Consider the following 16,684-nt stretch of genomic DNA (forward strand, 5'->3'; position numbering starts at 1 on the left):
AGCTCACGCCTAAAACACGGCGTACTAACTATTGAAACGACGAAACAGTATCGCATTACATGCAAGGAAACAGTTGCGAATGTTAAACACCCATGCATATGCCGGCTTCTTCCTATATAAACACCCCCAGCCCCTCGTCGTCTCCTTCTCAAAGAGACCAAACGGAGAGAGGAGCTCACGCGGTCACCCCACCATCATCAGCTTCTCCACCTCACTTAGCTTGCTAAAGGAATCTGAGTTTTTCCGTCCGCGCGCCATGGAGGTGAGGATCGGTGCTTTCCTTTTCAGTTTAATTTAGGCGTGCAGTGTATTGTATGTATGTGCCCTATATAGCTCGTTCTTCTTATAGTGCGAATCATAGGTTCCTTCACATATTAGTGTAGTGTATGTTGTGCACACACACGCGCTCACGTACGTAGCTCTTCGTACACAGCTGCTCTGTAAGTACAAGAGCTAATAATGTTACTCTTGCATGCACGCAGAAGATCTGCAAAAACATGGAGGAGCTGCGGAACAGTAAAAAACAAAACAAAAAGATTGACTTCGGAACGGTCAAGAAGACCCGCACACTGTTGGACGAGGCCATGGCGAGAAAGGAACAGTTGAGCCAGGAGCAGAAGATCTGGCTCGAGAGCATGGGGAAAGAGCTGGCGGAATTCGAGAACCTCGATGACAATCCCTACAACCTCCCGGATGCAGTCACTGACATTATGAAAACCGTTGGAAGGAAGTAATCTCCTCATACAACCTCTCATTCGATCGTCTCGGCCATTGATGGATCCATTGTTCCAGCCAATATATATACATATATATAGTCATATAGAGCACGGTGTCGCCCTAGCTACCTGCTGGTTTGCATGCAAGAATTCCCTGTGTGCCACTAGAAATTATACTCATTCCCTGTGTGCCATCTAAAATTATGATTTCCCTTCAATGCCATCAGTTTAAAATTTCCATCCCTTGATTGCCACTACCGTCAAATTTCATGGAAACGGCGTTAAAACACCTTCCGTCCCTTTGCACATCGCACCCTACGCCGCCGCCCAGCGCGCACGGGCGCCTCGTCGCTGCCGTCGATTGAGGACGCGCGTGCGCCGCCGCCCTTTCGCACGGCCCACGCCGCCCCGGCGGCCCCATCACGTGCGGCGGGCGCCGCCGCCGCCGGTCACGCGCGGCCGCCGGAGCCGGTCGCACGCGCCGCCGGACAGCCAGACCCTGTCGCGGCCGAACGCTGGCCTCGTCGCAGGGCAGCACCATGCGCAAGGTCGCCGCCTACTTCGGCGAGGCGCTCACCCGCCGCATGCATCGCTTCCGCCCGACCCCTGACAGCTCCCTCCTCAACGCCGCCTTCGCCGAACCGAACTCCTCCACACGCACTTCTACCAGTCCTGCCCCTACCTCAAGTTGACCCACTTCACCGCGAACCAGGCCATCCTCGAGGCGTTCGACGGCTTCCGCCGCGTTCACGTCGTCGACTTCGTCATCAAGCAGGGGATGCAGTGGCCGGTTCTCCTCCAGGCCCTCGCCCTCCGCCTCGGTGGGCCCCATCGTTCTGGCTCGCGGTCACGGGCGTCGACTCGCCGCAGCCGGACGAGACCGACGCCTTGCAGCAGGTTGGTTGGAAGCTTGCACAGTTCGCGGACACCATCCGCGTCGACTTCCAGTACCGCGGCCTCGTCGCCGCCACGCTCGCTGACCTGGAGCCGTTCATGCTGCAACCGGACGGCGAGGACACGGATGAAGATGCTGCTTGCGCGCGTTGAGTGGGAACAGAGAGAACCGGAAGAGGGAGGATAGAGTATGACACACGGGTCCCACTAACGGGAAGAGATGTGCAACTCACGGTAACGGCAATGAGGGGATGAAAATTTTAGACTGATGACATTGAAGGGAAATCAAAATTTTGGATGGCACATAAGGGATGGATATAATTTCCAGTGGCATACAAAGAATTCTCTCATACTATTATATCGTACAATATGGGTTCCGATGGTCTTTATTAGCTAGTTTCGTAGTTGCTACTACGAACCTTTAGTAGTGTTTCTTCAATGGGAGATTGTATTATTTGGTCACTAGTCTTTCATTTTGTACTTTTCCACAGGTTGGTTTAATTTAGTACAGTAGTATTTTGTTAATGGGAGCTTGTATAATTTTGGTAATAATGTTTTATTTTGCATTTTTTTCCCCAAAACACAATATACAGACATGTACGTATACTGCTCACCTCTATGCATGGACGCATGCACGTAATGACACACGCCGGCCGGTCACGCCCTAATCTAGAGTTCTCTCCTGGCCACGCTGGCTATTACTGATGAAATATTAACGCCCTTAAAGCAAAGAAATAAAGAATTAAACCGAGGACCTCAAGCGCTATTGAGATTTTGTCACACCCGGTTAAGGAAAATAACCGAATGCATCTCATATGTGCGACAGGATCAAGTTCACACACATATGAAGGACATCATTAGTGAAAATATCATAATAGTGCTCAAATCGTAAAGTAAAAGAGATTACAATAGTTTATTACACTCCGAATAAAATCAGACAAAATGTCTTTATCGTTTCACCGAATAGCCTATACGAGATCTACGTGAAGCTTCAACATCCACAGGCATTTGACTGGTGAACGAGCCTAGAACTCCTCAAAGTCGATGTAGTACTCGACTTCGTTGTTCTCTTCTGAATAGCAATTGGGCAAGAGTGAGTACTCTTATGGTTGGTACTCAGCAAGTGGGAGAAAATATATGCAAGGCCTTCAAGGAAAGACTAGGGTTTATTGCAGTCAGCATTTTTAGTTGGTCAAATTTTATTAGCAAGCATTAACTAAGTATAAGTTTATACCAACCCACTTAACCATAAGAGATATAACAGCATAACCAAACCAAGATAAACCACAAGTTAATTATTCTCAAAGTTCAATTATCATGTGAGGGTCCAAGCCGTTCGTGACCGTGAGCACGACTGTTATAATAGTTTTACACTCTGTAGAGGTTGTACACTTTACCCACAAACCGTGTTCCCCTGAGTCACCCGGGTTTGCAAAGCCCTTAAACATTTCCTTTGGTGAGTGGCGAGGGGTTCACTACGAAGCTTTTACAAAGACAAACGGAAAACTAGACAGCCCGCTAGAGTTTCAGTAGCAGTGTGGTCCATAAACCTCCCTAATGGTTAGTACCTTAGCAAAGGTCACTACCCCAAGAGGACCGGGCTATGACCCCTACACTGACCCCCTCCTTGCCCTTTCGGTAAGACTGACAGTTAACCGTAAGTCTAATTAATTGGCTAAGGTCAGAGCCATGTGATAATGTGGTTGTGTGGTTTACTCGGGTGGTTCTCCATGTTCCAATTAAACCACAGTGATCTTGTATAAACAACCATGATATAACAAAGTCACAATTTAATATTTTTCCATAAAAAGTGTAACAACTAATCATAGTTGAGCAGCTAAGCAAATCTAATCATAAAGCTAATTGCCAGTGTTTCAAGGTATAGGTTCAAGAAAGACTAAGTCGTTTGGCTCGGCTCTGGTGGCGGCTCGCCCGCGCGGTCTGCAAGCCAAAGGGCTGCGCTGCGCCGGCGAGGAGGGAATGCGGCGGCGACGCTCGCCGAAGTAGCCGATTTCGGCACTCCGGTGCATGGTTTTGGATGAGATCAAGCCGAGGAGGAAGAGGATGGTACGGGGAACTCGATGGTGGGGTCTGTAGGGCTCAGAAGTGACCGGCGAGGGCCGGCCGCGACACTCAGCGGAGCTCTGCTCTGGTGTGCGTGTACGAGGCAGCGCAAGGAGGGGAACTAGGGGAAAGAAGGGTTGGCGACATTTCTCTCCGCAGTACTGAGCTCCTAGGCAGCTCGAATTGCAGAGAGCGGCAGTGAGGTGGTGGCCCGACGAGCTCCGGCGACGGCGGCGAGCTTTGAGTGTTGGTCTAGGGTTTAGGTGGCGCGATTGCTTCTGCAGCGAGGTGTGAAGCTTAAGGGGGAGGTTGGGGTGCGCTAGAAGGTGCTCTGGTGTTGCTTTTATAGGGGAACGAGCGGGGCAGCGTGGCCGGGATTTTGGCAACGGCCGGCGAGCTCGCGGAATTGAACGCGACATTGATTTGGCCCGGCCATTACGAGCTCAGTAACGCACGTGCGTTACGGGCGTATTAAGGCCATCAAGGCGAGGTTGTCGGGGAAGGAAAGGCGGGCGCAGAACGCGAGTGTGAGTGCTCGGCGGAGGGAAGGCGAGCGCGACCGGGAAAGGAAGGCGCAGCGGGAGGAGGAAGAAGCTGTGCTGACATGTGGGGCCCGCGTGTCATAGGGAGAAAGGGGGAGGGAAGCGCGGACGGGCCGGCGCGAGGAAATGGGCCGGAGCAGGCCGGTCTGGGCTGGTTTGGGAAGAGAGGAGGGTCAGGGTGAGGTCTTTTGTTTTTTTTAACTGAATTAAACCAAATTCAAATCAAACTCATTCAAATTCAAATCAAATTCGTTTCAAAATTTTTAAAATAAACTCAGGTGTTACAGATTGCTGCGGCCATTATATTATTGGGATGCACACATGTTCGCGTGTCATTTTGTACTTGCCAACGCCCATGTAATCTTGTACGTACGGATGGAAAGAGGATGTGGGCATTACATGTGTCCTGTGTACTCAATCAGGTGACACAATTTTTTTTATCATTGGAAGTCACATATATAATAATGTGTGTTGGTAAATATAGGTTGACCTATTTATATTTATGGATATAAAGAGTTATTTATATGATGCGTTCTATATTTGTGGACTGGTGGAAGCATGTTTATTTGTTCCAAGACTAAAAGATAGATGTAGGGTTTAGTGAGTTGGGAGCTCAATGTGGAATCCATGACTTGCTGGAGGTAAGATCATTGCAGGAACGTCGGCATCTAGGCTCTTCATTCCTGTCTATTTAGTTATGATGCTCATGTGATTGAGCAAGTTCATGTAATCTAGCAATTACACAGCAAGTATCTGCCTTGACGTCTGGTGGCTGAGGCCATCGGTTCATCATCAGGGCATGGCATACAATACCATATATATACCCCTTGCTTCAGGGTTATTGACCAGCATTAATAATTGGTTGAACAGGTTGTTTTCTTTGAAACTTCTACACCAGTTTCAGATTAAAGAGTTGTATAGTTTCTTGAAAGTTTTAATAAACCCTCCTTATCCAAAAAGACAAACTCGAATTAATTTTGAAGTGTTTCGAACCATAACAGCTGCATGGACTTTAATTACAAACGACCAGAAGAGTAGTAGATCAACAACCAAAGTTGCCTCCAAAGGAAGAAAGAAACCGTGTTCAAGTTCTTGTTTTTGCCTAGCTTCCAATTTGTTACACGTATTCACACAATAGCCAGTGCTCATCTAAAAAATCACAATGACCACAACATTATTAAGGCCCACATATATATTATGCGCGTTTAATTTGACAGAGACAATGCAGCGACAGAGGACTTGATATTATTTCATGAAAGCTCCAAGCTAGCGTCTCAGAGAGATATCACTCATTTTCACTTCATAACTCCATTAAACTTCTAGACTAGTGCGCTGACTAATTGACTTTGGCGTAATACAAGTAAACACGCGAAGGATTGGTGTGGTAGATAGACCTAGCTAGTACAAGGAGCGTATATATAATATATATGGTCAAGCATCGTTACTGAAATCTGTGCACAGTGTCTATGTTCAAATCAAACACACATACAGATCAAGTAATAAGCTGCATGTATAGAATACTTTTCCAGATATGTCAAATCACGCAGACAAGCACAAGACTGTAAAAATATATATAATATCTCTCTTGTCAAAATAATAATAATTGATTGACTATTCACGAGATAGTCTAGCTTATTAGCTAGACGAAGGTCTATAGATATTTTAGTCGTCGTTTCAAACATAGAAATGGACTTTTGGCAAGGATAATTTCAAGTATATTTATTATACGCGCTGCTGGAATTCAATCGGTCAAACAGCAGTGGACTCGGTTCAGGCATTGCCGGTGCCTAGTACTAATTTGGTGCTGAGGTCTCGGAAGCAGTATGTAAGGAAGTTCAGTAAGAACGTGTAAGGGAACGTAACCCCGGCCCCTTTGATTGGCTGCCAAGGAAGTTCGCTTCCAAAACACACAGCCCTACTAGTTCACGAAATTACCAAACAGTATCGCATTACATGCATGGCTGCTCCTTGAGATCACCTTTGTCATTTTTAGTAGGCGTATTATGATTTGAAAAAAAAAGTCTTTAAGTCATTTTCACCACTTGTTTCTCTTACAATATATCAACAATTTCTACAAAACTAGTGTCGTATCGGAAAAATGAAATAGAAATCTACCCATCATTTTTGTTTACTATGCTTGCGTATAAATCGACTAGCTATTGGTCACTTTTTTATGAAGTTGGATTTTTAAAATTCTAGAAATGAACGGAGGGAGTACTTTTTAGGCCTGACCTATATTATGAGTGTTTATTTGGAGGACTCATGAAAGGGCTGTTCAATTTTGAACTGATTTGTTTTTAATCTGACGGCTACGTGCTAGGCGGTTATTATTGAAAATTAACTTAATTACAATCATGTGTCATCATTGACCACCACGGACATGGACACAGGGTTAGTGTGATGGATGCATATATTGCTTTCTAAATATCACTTGCACATGCTCATGGTGTCATTATATTACCAACAAAGCATCTGCATCCTCGCAAAAAAAAAAAACAAAGCATCTGCATCTCCACCTTAACCCAAAGCTCTTAACGATAAAGAAGCGAGTCTAAATGACATCTGATAGGAAAATGCTTACCATAGTATAACCATTATTTGGATACAGTCTGTATTTGCTTCTTCTTCAAAAAAAATACAGTTTGCATTAGCATACAAATGACTATATATTCCAACCATGAGATCAACGTCCATATGTAAAACAAAATAATGAAAGAGAGACCGAGAGAAGGTGTGGAGTGGGACAGCTGAGCTGCATCGTCAGACACCCAATCTACTACTTTCCTGTCCTGGTTGTGGTTGAGGCAGGCGAGGAAGTAGGAACCGAGATCGATCCACATCCACTCTGTGCATCCAGCGCCAACAGCAGCAGCTGCTGCAGACCATGTGGACGGATAGGCCGCTGGTCCGGGACGCCGGCGCCGCCGTGCTCACCGGAGTCGCCGCGGCTGTCGTGCTCCGCTTCTGGGAGGAGGTAGCCAACCGCGCGCTGCTGGACCAGGTCATGCTTCAACCCTCCCTCACTCCCTTCTTCTTCCTCACGATCCTTATGGAGGAGATTGACTTGCTTCTTCTGCTTTGTCCTGAAACGCAAATCATTTCTGTCCTCCTAATACGTTTATTTCCCTAACGATAATTTTTGGTAAGTTGCCAACTTGTGGCTCCAATTCGTTTGCGGCCCTGAACGGCTGAACCCCTCCCTTCACAGTCAACCACAAAGCTCTCGTACTGCACTACTGCAGCTTTACTGTCACATTCTGAATAATCAAAACTTTGACGCAATTAACTAATACTGACTCTTTATCCCATCCCCTAAAGATGAATGTATTGATGAGTGCCTGTATGTCCTTTTTGCTGTGCATTCTAGAAACTCTGCAGGAAGCTGGTGCACATAAGTGTTGGATTAGTGTATTTCCTCATGTGGCCTTTGTTCAGGTAAATTAGGCCACCCCACCAACAAGGTTCCCAGTGTATCCACAGCTCACTAAAAGCAACTTTTTTGCTCATTCGATTCTCAGTTCAGAGGATATGTATGCTCCATTCCTTGCTCCGCTTATCCTCATCGTGAACATCGTGAAGGTGACAGTGATTGGGCTTAGTGTGGTCAAAGACGAGGGTGTGGTTAACTCGATGACCAGGCATGGAGATCACAGGTGTATTCTGTTGTATCTGCCTTTTTTTTTGTTTGCCAGCCCTGACGAAGAACTAACTGTTCCCCTTGTTTTCCCTCTCGATTACCTCGGACTGCAGAGAACTTCTCAAGGGCCCGTTGTACTATGCCTGTGCTATAACTCTGACAACAATGGTTTTCTGGAGGACATCGCCCATCTCAATTGCCGTGATCTGCAATTTGTGCGCGGGAGACGGTATTGTTTAATTAACATGCTCTGCTTCTAGTTCTTGCCACCATTACAGTCTGTCCCTGTTACCAGCAGCAGATCAGTTTGCCCTGCATTCTGTAGCGAAGTCCTTTGGCAGGTCGGTTCTTCAGGTGAGATGTATGTTTCTTTCCTTCAGGTGTCGCCAACATAGCCGGGAGGCGATTCGGGCACAAGAAGCTCCCTCACAACCCTGAGAAATCATACGCTGGCGGAACCCCCGTAGGGCGGCCCTTCGGATTTTGCTACGCTTATCTTCTCTTTCTCTTTGTCATCACTTGAACCTAAAAGCCTGAGAATTGTCATCTTAACAATCATATTAGTCCAAGTGTTGTGTTGTCATTCGATCACCAAAATCACTCGAAATGGCATAAATGGTGCCATGTTCGTTTCACGCCCTGATGATCCCCTCCTCCTCTCCCTCCCGCCCCATCTTTACCTCTCTCGCTTCGTTGCCTGCGGCCTGCCTGGAGGCAGTAGCATTTGCCTCAACGCCACTCCACTGGCTGGTTTCATTGATGCACCTGCATCCCTGCACCTCTGCACCGTTTTCTTTGGGCTAGCCAATTGCTGAGATTGGTGCTCTTCTCAAAGGCCCTGGCCTTCGTTTCAATTTCTGTTTGCTGCTTTTCCCCTGTTGCGAATTACTTTTCTACTAGTCACCAGAGAACTGATGAAATAAGCTTTGGAACGAGGATGCGTTTACCTTGAGAAGCTTCAACTGTAGCCTTGTTAAATTTGCTAACTTGCACCAAAAACTCCGTTGGGTGTACGCAGTGACCTTATCCAAGACCAAGAAGAAGCCAGGTCTAGAGCGCAAGGGCAAAGTGGTCGCCGAGATCAAAGACGCCGTCGAACAATACAGCAGCGCCTATGTCTTCACCTACGACAACATGAGGAACCAGAAGCTCAAGGACCTCAGGGAGCAGCTCAAATCCTCTAGTAGGTTGGTTCCCCGCCTGTCTGCTGCAATGCCTTTCTGTCCAATTGCTATCATGATTGAACAGTCGGCTCTGTTTCGGTCTTTGATTTTTGCCCTTCCAAGCAGTATCTTAATTTCGCACAGGTTACACATATCAACCAAAATTGCTACGCCACTTAGTTATGCTTGTACATAGTGCACTTTGAAACCCTGGAACACATTGCTCCTAAGAGAAGCTCACCATGCAACAGTTTTAGCCCAGACATGTTTTATAGCTGGCTGCTGCAAATTTTTTTTGTCTCAGGATATTTCTTGCCGGAAAGAAGGTCATGCAGATAGCATTGGGGCGCTCGCCTGCTGATGAAGCTAAAACAGGCCTGCATAAACTTTCCAAGGTTAGTTCTCTGTCAGAGTTCAGCACGCACTGTAATGTATTCCATCCCACTCATATGAGGTTTTGATGGATGTAACTTTGCTGCTTTCAGTTCCTTCAAGGTGATTCTGGTCTGTTCTTTACTAATCTTCCAAGGGATGATGTGGAGAGGTAGTACCCGTATCCCCTTTGTTTTTTTTTTTTGTTCATCACCATTACCAGCATTTGTGGCTGTACACCTGTTGTGGCTACGTAAACATTGTGATCATATATCTTAATCCTGCAGGCTGTTTCAAGAATTTGAGGAGCATGATTTTGCAAGGACAGGAAGTACCGCAACAGAAACGGTATTCTACTTTCATTTGCTTTCCTTTTCATGCATCTTTTGTTTCTTTTAAAAACAAAACTAGGAAGACCATGTTTAGCCAGACACTTCCCTTCATTGGCCAATGTTAAGTTTGGCCTCTTTGTGATTCTCAACATCTTAGTAGTAATAATAATAGTATCAACCGCACTGAGATTTACCTAAAACTTTGATGATGGCACTTACTCGCAATAGCTCTTTATCCAGCTTGAGGTGTTTTTTCTTCTTGATGTCAGTATCTTTTTTTTAGTTTGTTAACAAAGTATACAACTTGATGATGCCTCAGGTGGAACTTAAGGAAGGCCCTCTGGAACAGTTTACTCATGAAATGGAACCCTTTCTGCGCAAGCAAGGACTGCCAGTTCGCCTCAACAAAGGTTTGTAGTCTCCCCTTCATTTACACTTGTACTTGAATATGCCAAGAAAAAAAATAAAACGTTGACCATTTGTCGGTGCAGGTGTTGTAGAGTTAGTCGCAGATCATGTAGTGTGTGAGGAAGGGAGACCCCTTTCACCAGAAGCAGCACAGACTCTGGTAAGGACAGGAGACTATGCAGTCTTTGCTGCATATATTGATCTAAACATGAGCCTGAACGAACTAAAAGGAGCATCTTCCAATTTTAGTAGAGTTATGTTTCACTCCTCATTTCTGAAATTAAATACCTTGGTTCATGAGTTCTCAATTTAAAAACATCATTAGCAACTCTGTTACTCAAATCTGCTTTTCATTAGGATGCTCCAGTAGTCTAGTACCGTCTCAATGGCAATAGTAACTGCTGAAATGCATCTGGCCATTTTACTTTGAAACCAATATCTGCACTTCATTATACCACTGGTCTACTTCTTTGCATTGAGTCCCTTTTGCTTTTTCTCTTGCAGCGCTTACTTGGGCTACAGATGGCAACATTCCGGCTATACTTAGTGTGCCGCTGGTCTTGTGACGACTTTGAAGTGTACAGTGAAGGCTTGGCACGCATACGAGCTGAAGATTCCTCTTAAGCCTGTGATTCTCTTATGCAAGGACGCACTCGCTGTCTTGTGTTGGGACAGTTTTTGGTATTGTGCGTATAGCCATGTACCCCTGAGCGTTGGAAATTTGGGAGATGTGGTCTGCAGAAATTCTGCTTTTTGTATCCCTCGTCCTTTCCAATATTTACTCAACTGTTGGAAGGTGCAAGCTGATTGGCATGTCATATCATATCAACAAGGGCAAGTTAAGAGGTTGATCAGTTGGCAAAAATATCGTGTAGGGAACTGTTGCTCACCATGTGATTGTTTCTGGGATTCAAGGAGCAGGTGTGACGAGGGTTGAACCTAGAGAGATCGTTTGGTTTGTATGTACTTCAAGTGGCGGCTGTGTGCCCGGTGGCCACTTGGGCTGTCAATGGGAAACGCGTGCGGAGACCAGTTAGATAGGCAAGTAATAAACACCATCCGTATACCTGGTAATCCAGTGAGGTGATCGAAGCCTAAGTGGAGACCCTGTCCAGATACATTGCACCCTTCCCCTCCGGTTCCCCGCTCTCCCATCGGCATGCAAGCGTACTAGCTCCCACTCTCCCATCTGCATGTAAGCGCAGCGAGGAAGGAGAAAAGGACAAAATGATTACATCAGCACATGCAAAAGCTAATTTCAACTTTTAAAAAATTCATAACTTGACAACCGAGCATCCAAATCAAAATCCGATCACGCCATCTTGTTCGTTTCAACAAAAGCTTCAAAACAAGATCCCACTTGATTATGTTTCGATGATTCAAAAAAGTTACTTTTTTCCGGAAATAGATGTTATTTATTACACGTCGGATATTACTTTCTGCTATTTTCGCGGATGAAGTAAGAGGTGCGCACAGAAAGTAAATGAAACTAAGCCAAACATACTTAATTGATGATTAAGTTACTTTGTAATCTGAAAATCTACTTTTAAGACATAAAGTAGATTATGTGCACAAGAAGTAATTAATGTGCCAGGAACCTTCATAATCGGTGACTAAGTTACTTCCTACTTAAAAATGTACTTTGTTTTTAAAAAAGCAACTTTACATTAGTAGCTAATAATGAGGAGCAATAGAGAGAGAGAGAAAGAGCAACTTTACATTAGTAGCTAATAATGAGGAGCACTACGGTACACCTATTACCTTCAAAGAAGATAAGACCTTAAACATGTCTAAGCCATTGATTTAAAGAGAGATAAAATAATTAGCATAATGGACAAAGGGGAAATTAATTAAATAGCAAAAATTTCAGGCGTTCCGTTGCGCCGAGCCACCGCCGCCTCGGTTACCATGCCCATAAAACAAAAAATATCGGACCTACTACGTGCACCCAAAGATCCAATTAAGTGGTTATCCTAGTCTGGACTGAGAGAGCTCCGGCCGATCGGATCCGATCCAGCACGATCGAGCTTTCATCTCATCTCATTGCATTGAAGCTTATCTATTAGGCGTAGTGTAGGAGGAACAACGAACGAACCAACCATGATGATGGTGCTACGGGTAGACGACGACGACGACCGGAGTCCACGAGACGCGACAAGGCGCGTGCGGCGGCCATCTTAATCTTACTCGCCAGAGATGGAAGAACCGCCACCGACGTCCCTGCTGCTGCCATCTTTTCTTTTCTCGCGGCCCACACTTGGACTCGATTACCTGCTGCTGCTATTGCTAGCTTCTTCGATCTGGTAGTCGTAGCTATATATATGTGCCTGCCTGTATTATTTCTAGTCCCGAATCGGAAGGCAAATAATTTACTATATTTATTATGGTGGTACTGTTACGTAGTACAATGGGAGTAAAAAAACAAAATCATACTAGTATTTCGTTTTTAGCCTTACTATCTCTGTACCGTAAATAAGAAGGATTTGTATCTGTTCCGTCGTCCATCTCTATCTATCTACGGATCGGACAACTAGCAGTGCCCCGGCGGGCGCAGGGAGGAGAGGACGACGTCCTGAAGGGAACTGTCCTTCTGCATCGCCGCCTTGAACTCCTCCAAAGTCACCTTGCCGTCGCCATTGGCGTCCATCTCGTCGAATATCTCGTCAACCTTCCCTGCCTCCGTGGTGTCGCCCGGGAGGCACTCCTCCGGCAGCGCCTTTGTTTTTATACATACAATTCAACAGCACATCAGTCATCACTCATTTACATTTACGTACCAGCTAGGGAGCCACCTGCTGCCCCCAACTCAAAAGAAAGACTTACTCTCAGCATCGCCGCCAGCTCTTCCTTGCTGATGCAGCCTGACCGGTCCGCGTCGTACATCTGAAAGCAGAGGCGGAGCGCGTCGTCGCCTCGAGAGTTCCTTAGTGTAGAATGTAGATAGGCCGCAAAGGATCTCCCTCATGTCCACAGTGCCATCACGGTTGTTGTCGAACAGGTCAAACCAATGTTTTAAATCGCCGGCTAAGATGTTTAGCGGCAGGGCGGTCGTTACGGCGTTTTAGCGGGCTATAGCCAGCATTTAACGGGCTATAGCCGGCTTTAGCGGGCTAAATGTCATAGCGGCTGCCCTTCCTAACAACTATACCCATCTATAGCGGAAACTATAGCCGGCTATTTAAAACTTTGGGTCAAACACGCGTGGGGTAGAGGGATCAGCGCCTCTATTTTCATCGCCTTTAGAACCTGCTCAAACTCTGCCAGCGTCGCGTTCTCTCCAGCCGCGCATCTGCAGTTATTAGCATATATAGGTCATAGGTGGTGGAATAATATCAGGTGTCTGTCCCCTATGAAAAGGTTTCAGCAAGTCTCCAACTTCATCTTATTGCTAAATAAATGAGAACAACGCCACAACCAAAATTCAAATAGTAAGTAACAAACATAAAGGGAGGCACATCCGTGCGAAATGAACCTGCAGATCGTCAAGCTCCTCCGAGCTAAGATCATGGGCTCCTAAAAGGTTCCTCGGCCTCTTTGTCCTCAATGCCACCTTGCTGCTAAGGACACTAGCAATTGCCGCCGCCCGCAACTTCCTTCTAGCATTGAACTTCTGCAGTTTTGATACAACCTCTGCATCGATGAGGTCTTGCTTTGCGCTGTCCCCTATCACCCAAGGATGCCACAGAAGCTGCTGGTTCGAAACGATACATGCATGTTCCCTGAGTTAAGTACAGCTGTATCTAATTCAAAACTGCCAAAATATGGAGAGAAAAAAAAAAGGAGGGAGGGAGTATTGACAGACATCACTTGCTGTTGGCCTCTTGTAAGGTTCGACAGAAAGAAGACTGGAAATCAAATCTTTAGCTGATGTAGATATCGTTTTCCATGTATGGTCCTGGAAACTGAATTCGCCCTGACAATATAATTAATGATAACCACACAGTGTTAGAGCAGGGTACCATGTTACATTCTATCGATTTTGGAACCTTCAATTCTTTTGAGAACAAATTATCCAGTTTCTTTTTCACAGACCTTTGGCACAGTCTTCATCTAAACTCATGCACTCCATACTGACTCACCTTATGGATTCTTTTTTTTTCTGAGCAATTGATTGGAATTTTGCGAGCCACGTACTGAGAAAACGTTTTATACCCAGGGTAAAAGGAAAGCCTATTAGGTATTGATTTGACATCCCATGGGACCTTTACCCACCATGAAACATGACAAATGGTAGGACAAATTAAAATTCAAGTGCCAGCCAACAACACCACAAGACGACAGTTCAGCACTGATTGACAGGCCCATTACCAGGCTATGCAATAGTTGCTCCAAACCAGTCTGATGGAGGGTTCGGAATCCTGCCCAAGTTATCTAGTTCCAACCTAGGTAACCTCGTCCTCTAAATGCATTTTTTGGCTGAAGGAGCATATACAAGATAGTCTATTGAGACAACAGTGAAATGACTCTGGCTTTGTTGGTGAATGAAAAGAGATTTTAAAGAAATTGACTTAACTCCAATTTCCATTAGAAGTGAGGACGCATGTTCCATATATGTTGGAAACTCAAAGCAGGTTGTAGAAACGATCAAAACGTTTTTTTTTTAAAAAAAATTATTAATCATCATAGTTCCAAACACAACTGAACTCAGACATATAAAGCATCATATCCAAAGGTTAGCTGCAAAAGGACTTACTTGTAGGATGCGTTGCTGCTTTTCTCGATTAGTCGCAGCATGAAACGGCGGGCATCTGAAATACACAATCGAGAAAAATCCTTCTCCTTCAAACCTTGAGCAAGAGATCAAACCAAGAGAATCACAAGGAACGGGTGATCAAACGACATACCCAGATAGAAGGATATACAGAATTACCCCAACAGACCACATATCACTTGCAGCTGAGACTTCCTGCCTCGAGAGAGCTTCTGGCGAAACATAATCTATGGACCCAAACAGAGTCACAATTGGATCGCTGAAGTCTTCGACAGAACTCAAACCGAAATCCATGATCTTCAGCGTGGAATCCTCATTCTTGTCACAGGACAGGCAATTCTCTGGCTTCAAGTCCCTGTGTATGATGTTTGCCTTATGGAGAGCCTCAAGCCCGCTAGCAATCTGGCGAACGACGGCCGCAGCATCAAACTCCGAGTACCGGGCACGGCCGACGATCCTATCAAACAGCTCGCCACCGGAGCAGAGCTCGAGGACGAGGTGCGCGCCATGCGCATCCTAAAACACGAATACGTTGAATTTTATGAAAATAATTGGCATCATAATATAATAGAGTAAAAAAGGTACAAAACATAATAATTGAAGCACTCACTAACAGTATTGCTTTCCTGTAATTAAGTCTGTTCTGGGACTGTTCTTGACTCGTCACCAAGGCTACGTCAAGTCACCACAGTCACCTTGATCCTGTTTTCCACTAAGGAGCTTCTCCACAAAGGATGGGGGCCTCCACGTCCCCCGCAGAAAGCCTTCGACGCTGCTCTACACTAAGGCGAAGGGTCGAAGATGTGTCGGCGGGCCACCAAGACTTCAAGGATGGCCGACGTACCAAGGTACAAGTATGGTTCACTCTAGAACCAGCTCACAAGGAAACAGCACCTTGCACTCTCACTCACTTAAGAGCTAATCTAGCACTAATACTTTCAAATGTGTGCTAAGGACTAAAGATTTGATCTCTAAGCATTTGGTTGGCTTGGAGGTGTCAGATGTGTGTGGGACTTCTCTTGACTCTAGCAAACCTTAAATGACCGGGGGATGGCATATATATAGACCACCAAGTCGAGCTAGCCGTTTATAGCCGTTGTTCACTTTCCAACGTAGGCATCGGTTAAACTGGTGCTTGAACCGTCGGTTCAACCGGTCACTCTGAGCTCTGAAGTAGCTATTGGACTTCTGACACGCTGTTCTACTGACTCAGCAGTCATCGGTTAAACCGATGCATTGCTCCGATGTCCATCGGTTCAACCGGTGCTGAAGGTCTTTCTCCTTGGTTTCCTGCAGTGCTGACATCATTCCGACGCCTTGCACGACATCCCATGGAAGTTACAATTGTTTTTGCAGGAAGATACAAGGTGGTTGAATACAGCTGTCCCTGATGCACGACATCCTCGGCACCAAGGCGGGAGGTGATGGGGACTTGTTATGGACTCTGCATCCGTTTATTTTCGCTACTGGCCACGGCGGTTGCACTATTGTTGTTTCAATTTTGGTTTGGATGATCGCCAAAGGGTAGCTACAGCAAAGTAGATGTCGCTGTCACCTATGTCCTTTCAGTTTGGGCCGCCGCCGTCCCTGGAGATGACATGCTGTTGAGGGCCGTGTTGTCGAGCTGGATAACATATGGGTTGGTGCCTCCATTTCTAGGTTTGAATTGAGGGTTATTATTGCTGGAGTTGGTGGTTGGAGCAAATTTAAAAGCCTGATTTAGAGGCTATTATTGTTAGAGTTGCTCCAAAAATATGGGTTTTCTGTTCTCGTTAAGAATTATTTTTAAATATTTCGACTTTATTACAATAAAAGTATATTATAGATTAGGCTAGTTGGTTGTCT

General features: G+C 45.6%; 1 protein-coding gene and 2 pseudogenes across 3 annotated transcripts; 2 read left to right on the top strand and 1 right to left on the bottom strand.

The window, feature by feature from the left end:
- Positions 1-1,225: 1,225 nt before the first annotated feature.
- On the top strand, positions 1,226-2,135 carry LOC120680889 (annotated as a pseudogene).
- A 4,781-nt stretch (positions 2,136-6,916) lies between these two features.
- Positions 6,917-10,993, top strand: LOC120682729 (mRNA turnover protein 4 homolog). Of its 3 annotated transcripts, none has more exons than XM_039964727.1 (11): positions 6,917-7,217; positions 7,584-7,651; positions 7,735-7,869; positions 7,967-8,082; positions 8,872-9,040; positions 9,321-9,411; positions 9,502-9,560; positions 9,676-9,736; positions 10,040-10,130; positions 10,212-10,381; positions 10,633-10,993. In XM_039964727.1, the coding sequence occupies exons 1-11, from the start codon at positions 7,101-7,103 to the stop codon at positions 10,750-10,752; spliced, it is 1,197 nt and encodes a 398-aa protein (XP_039820661.1). In that variant the 5' UTR covers positions 6,917-7,100; the 3' UTR covers positions 10,753-10,993. The 3 variants fall into 3 exon arrangements, with proteins under 3 accessions (XP_039820661.1, XP_039820662.1, XP_039820663.1); XM_039964728.1 differs by having other exon boundaries at positions 10,212-10,288; XM_039964729.1 differs by having other exon boundaries at positions 6,951-7,651.
- A 1,549-nt stretch (positions 10,994-12,542) lies between these two features.
- On the bottom strand, positions 12,543-16,059 carry LOC120680890 (annotated as a pseudogene).
- Between the last annotated feature and the right edge of the window lie 625 nt (positions 16,060-16,684).

The sequence above is a fragment of the Panicum virgatum genome, chromosome 7N (genome assembly GCF_016808335.1).
Source record: "Panicum virgatum strain AP13 chromosome 7N, P.virgatum_v5, whole genome shotgun sequence".
Lineage (NCBI taxonomy): Eukaryota > Viridiplantae > Streptophyta > Magnoliopsida > Poales > Poaceae > Panicum > Panicum virgatum.

Coding starts and splice junctions, on each gene's coding strand:
- LOC120682729 (XM_039964727.1), top strand. CDS start 7,101: ATGTGGACGGATAGGCCGCTGGTCCGGGACGCCGGCGCCGCCGTGCTC. Junction 7,218..7,583: donor ACCGCGCGCTGCTGGACCAG/GTCATGCTTCAA, acceptor TGTGCATTCTAG/AAACTCTGCAGGAAGCTGGT. Junction 9,412..9,501: donor GCCTGCATAAACTTTCCAAG/GTTAGTTCTCTG, acceptor TGCTGCTTTCAG/TTCCTTCAAGGTGATTCTGG.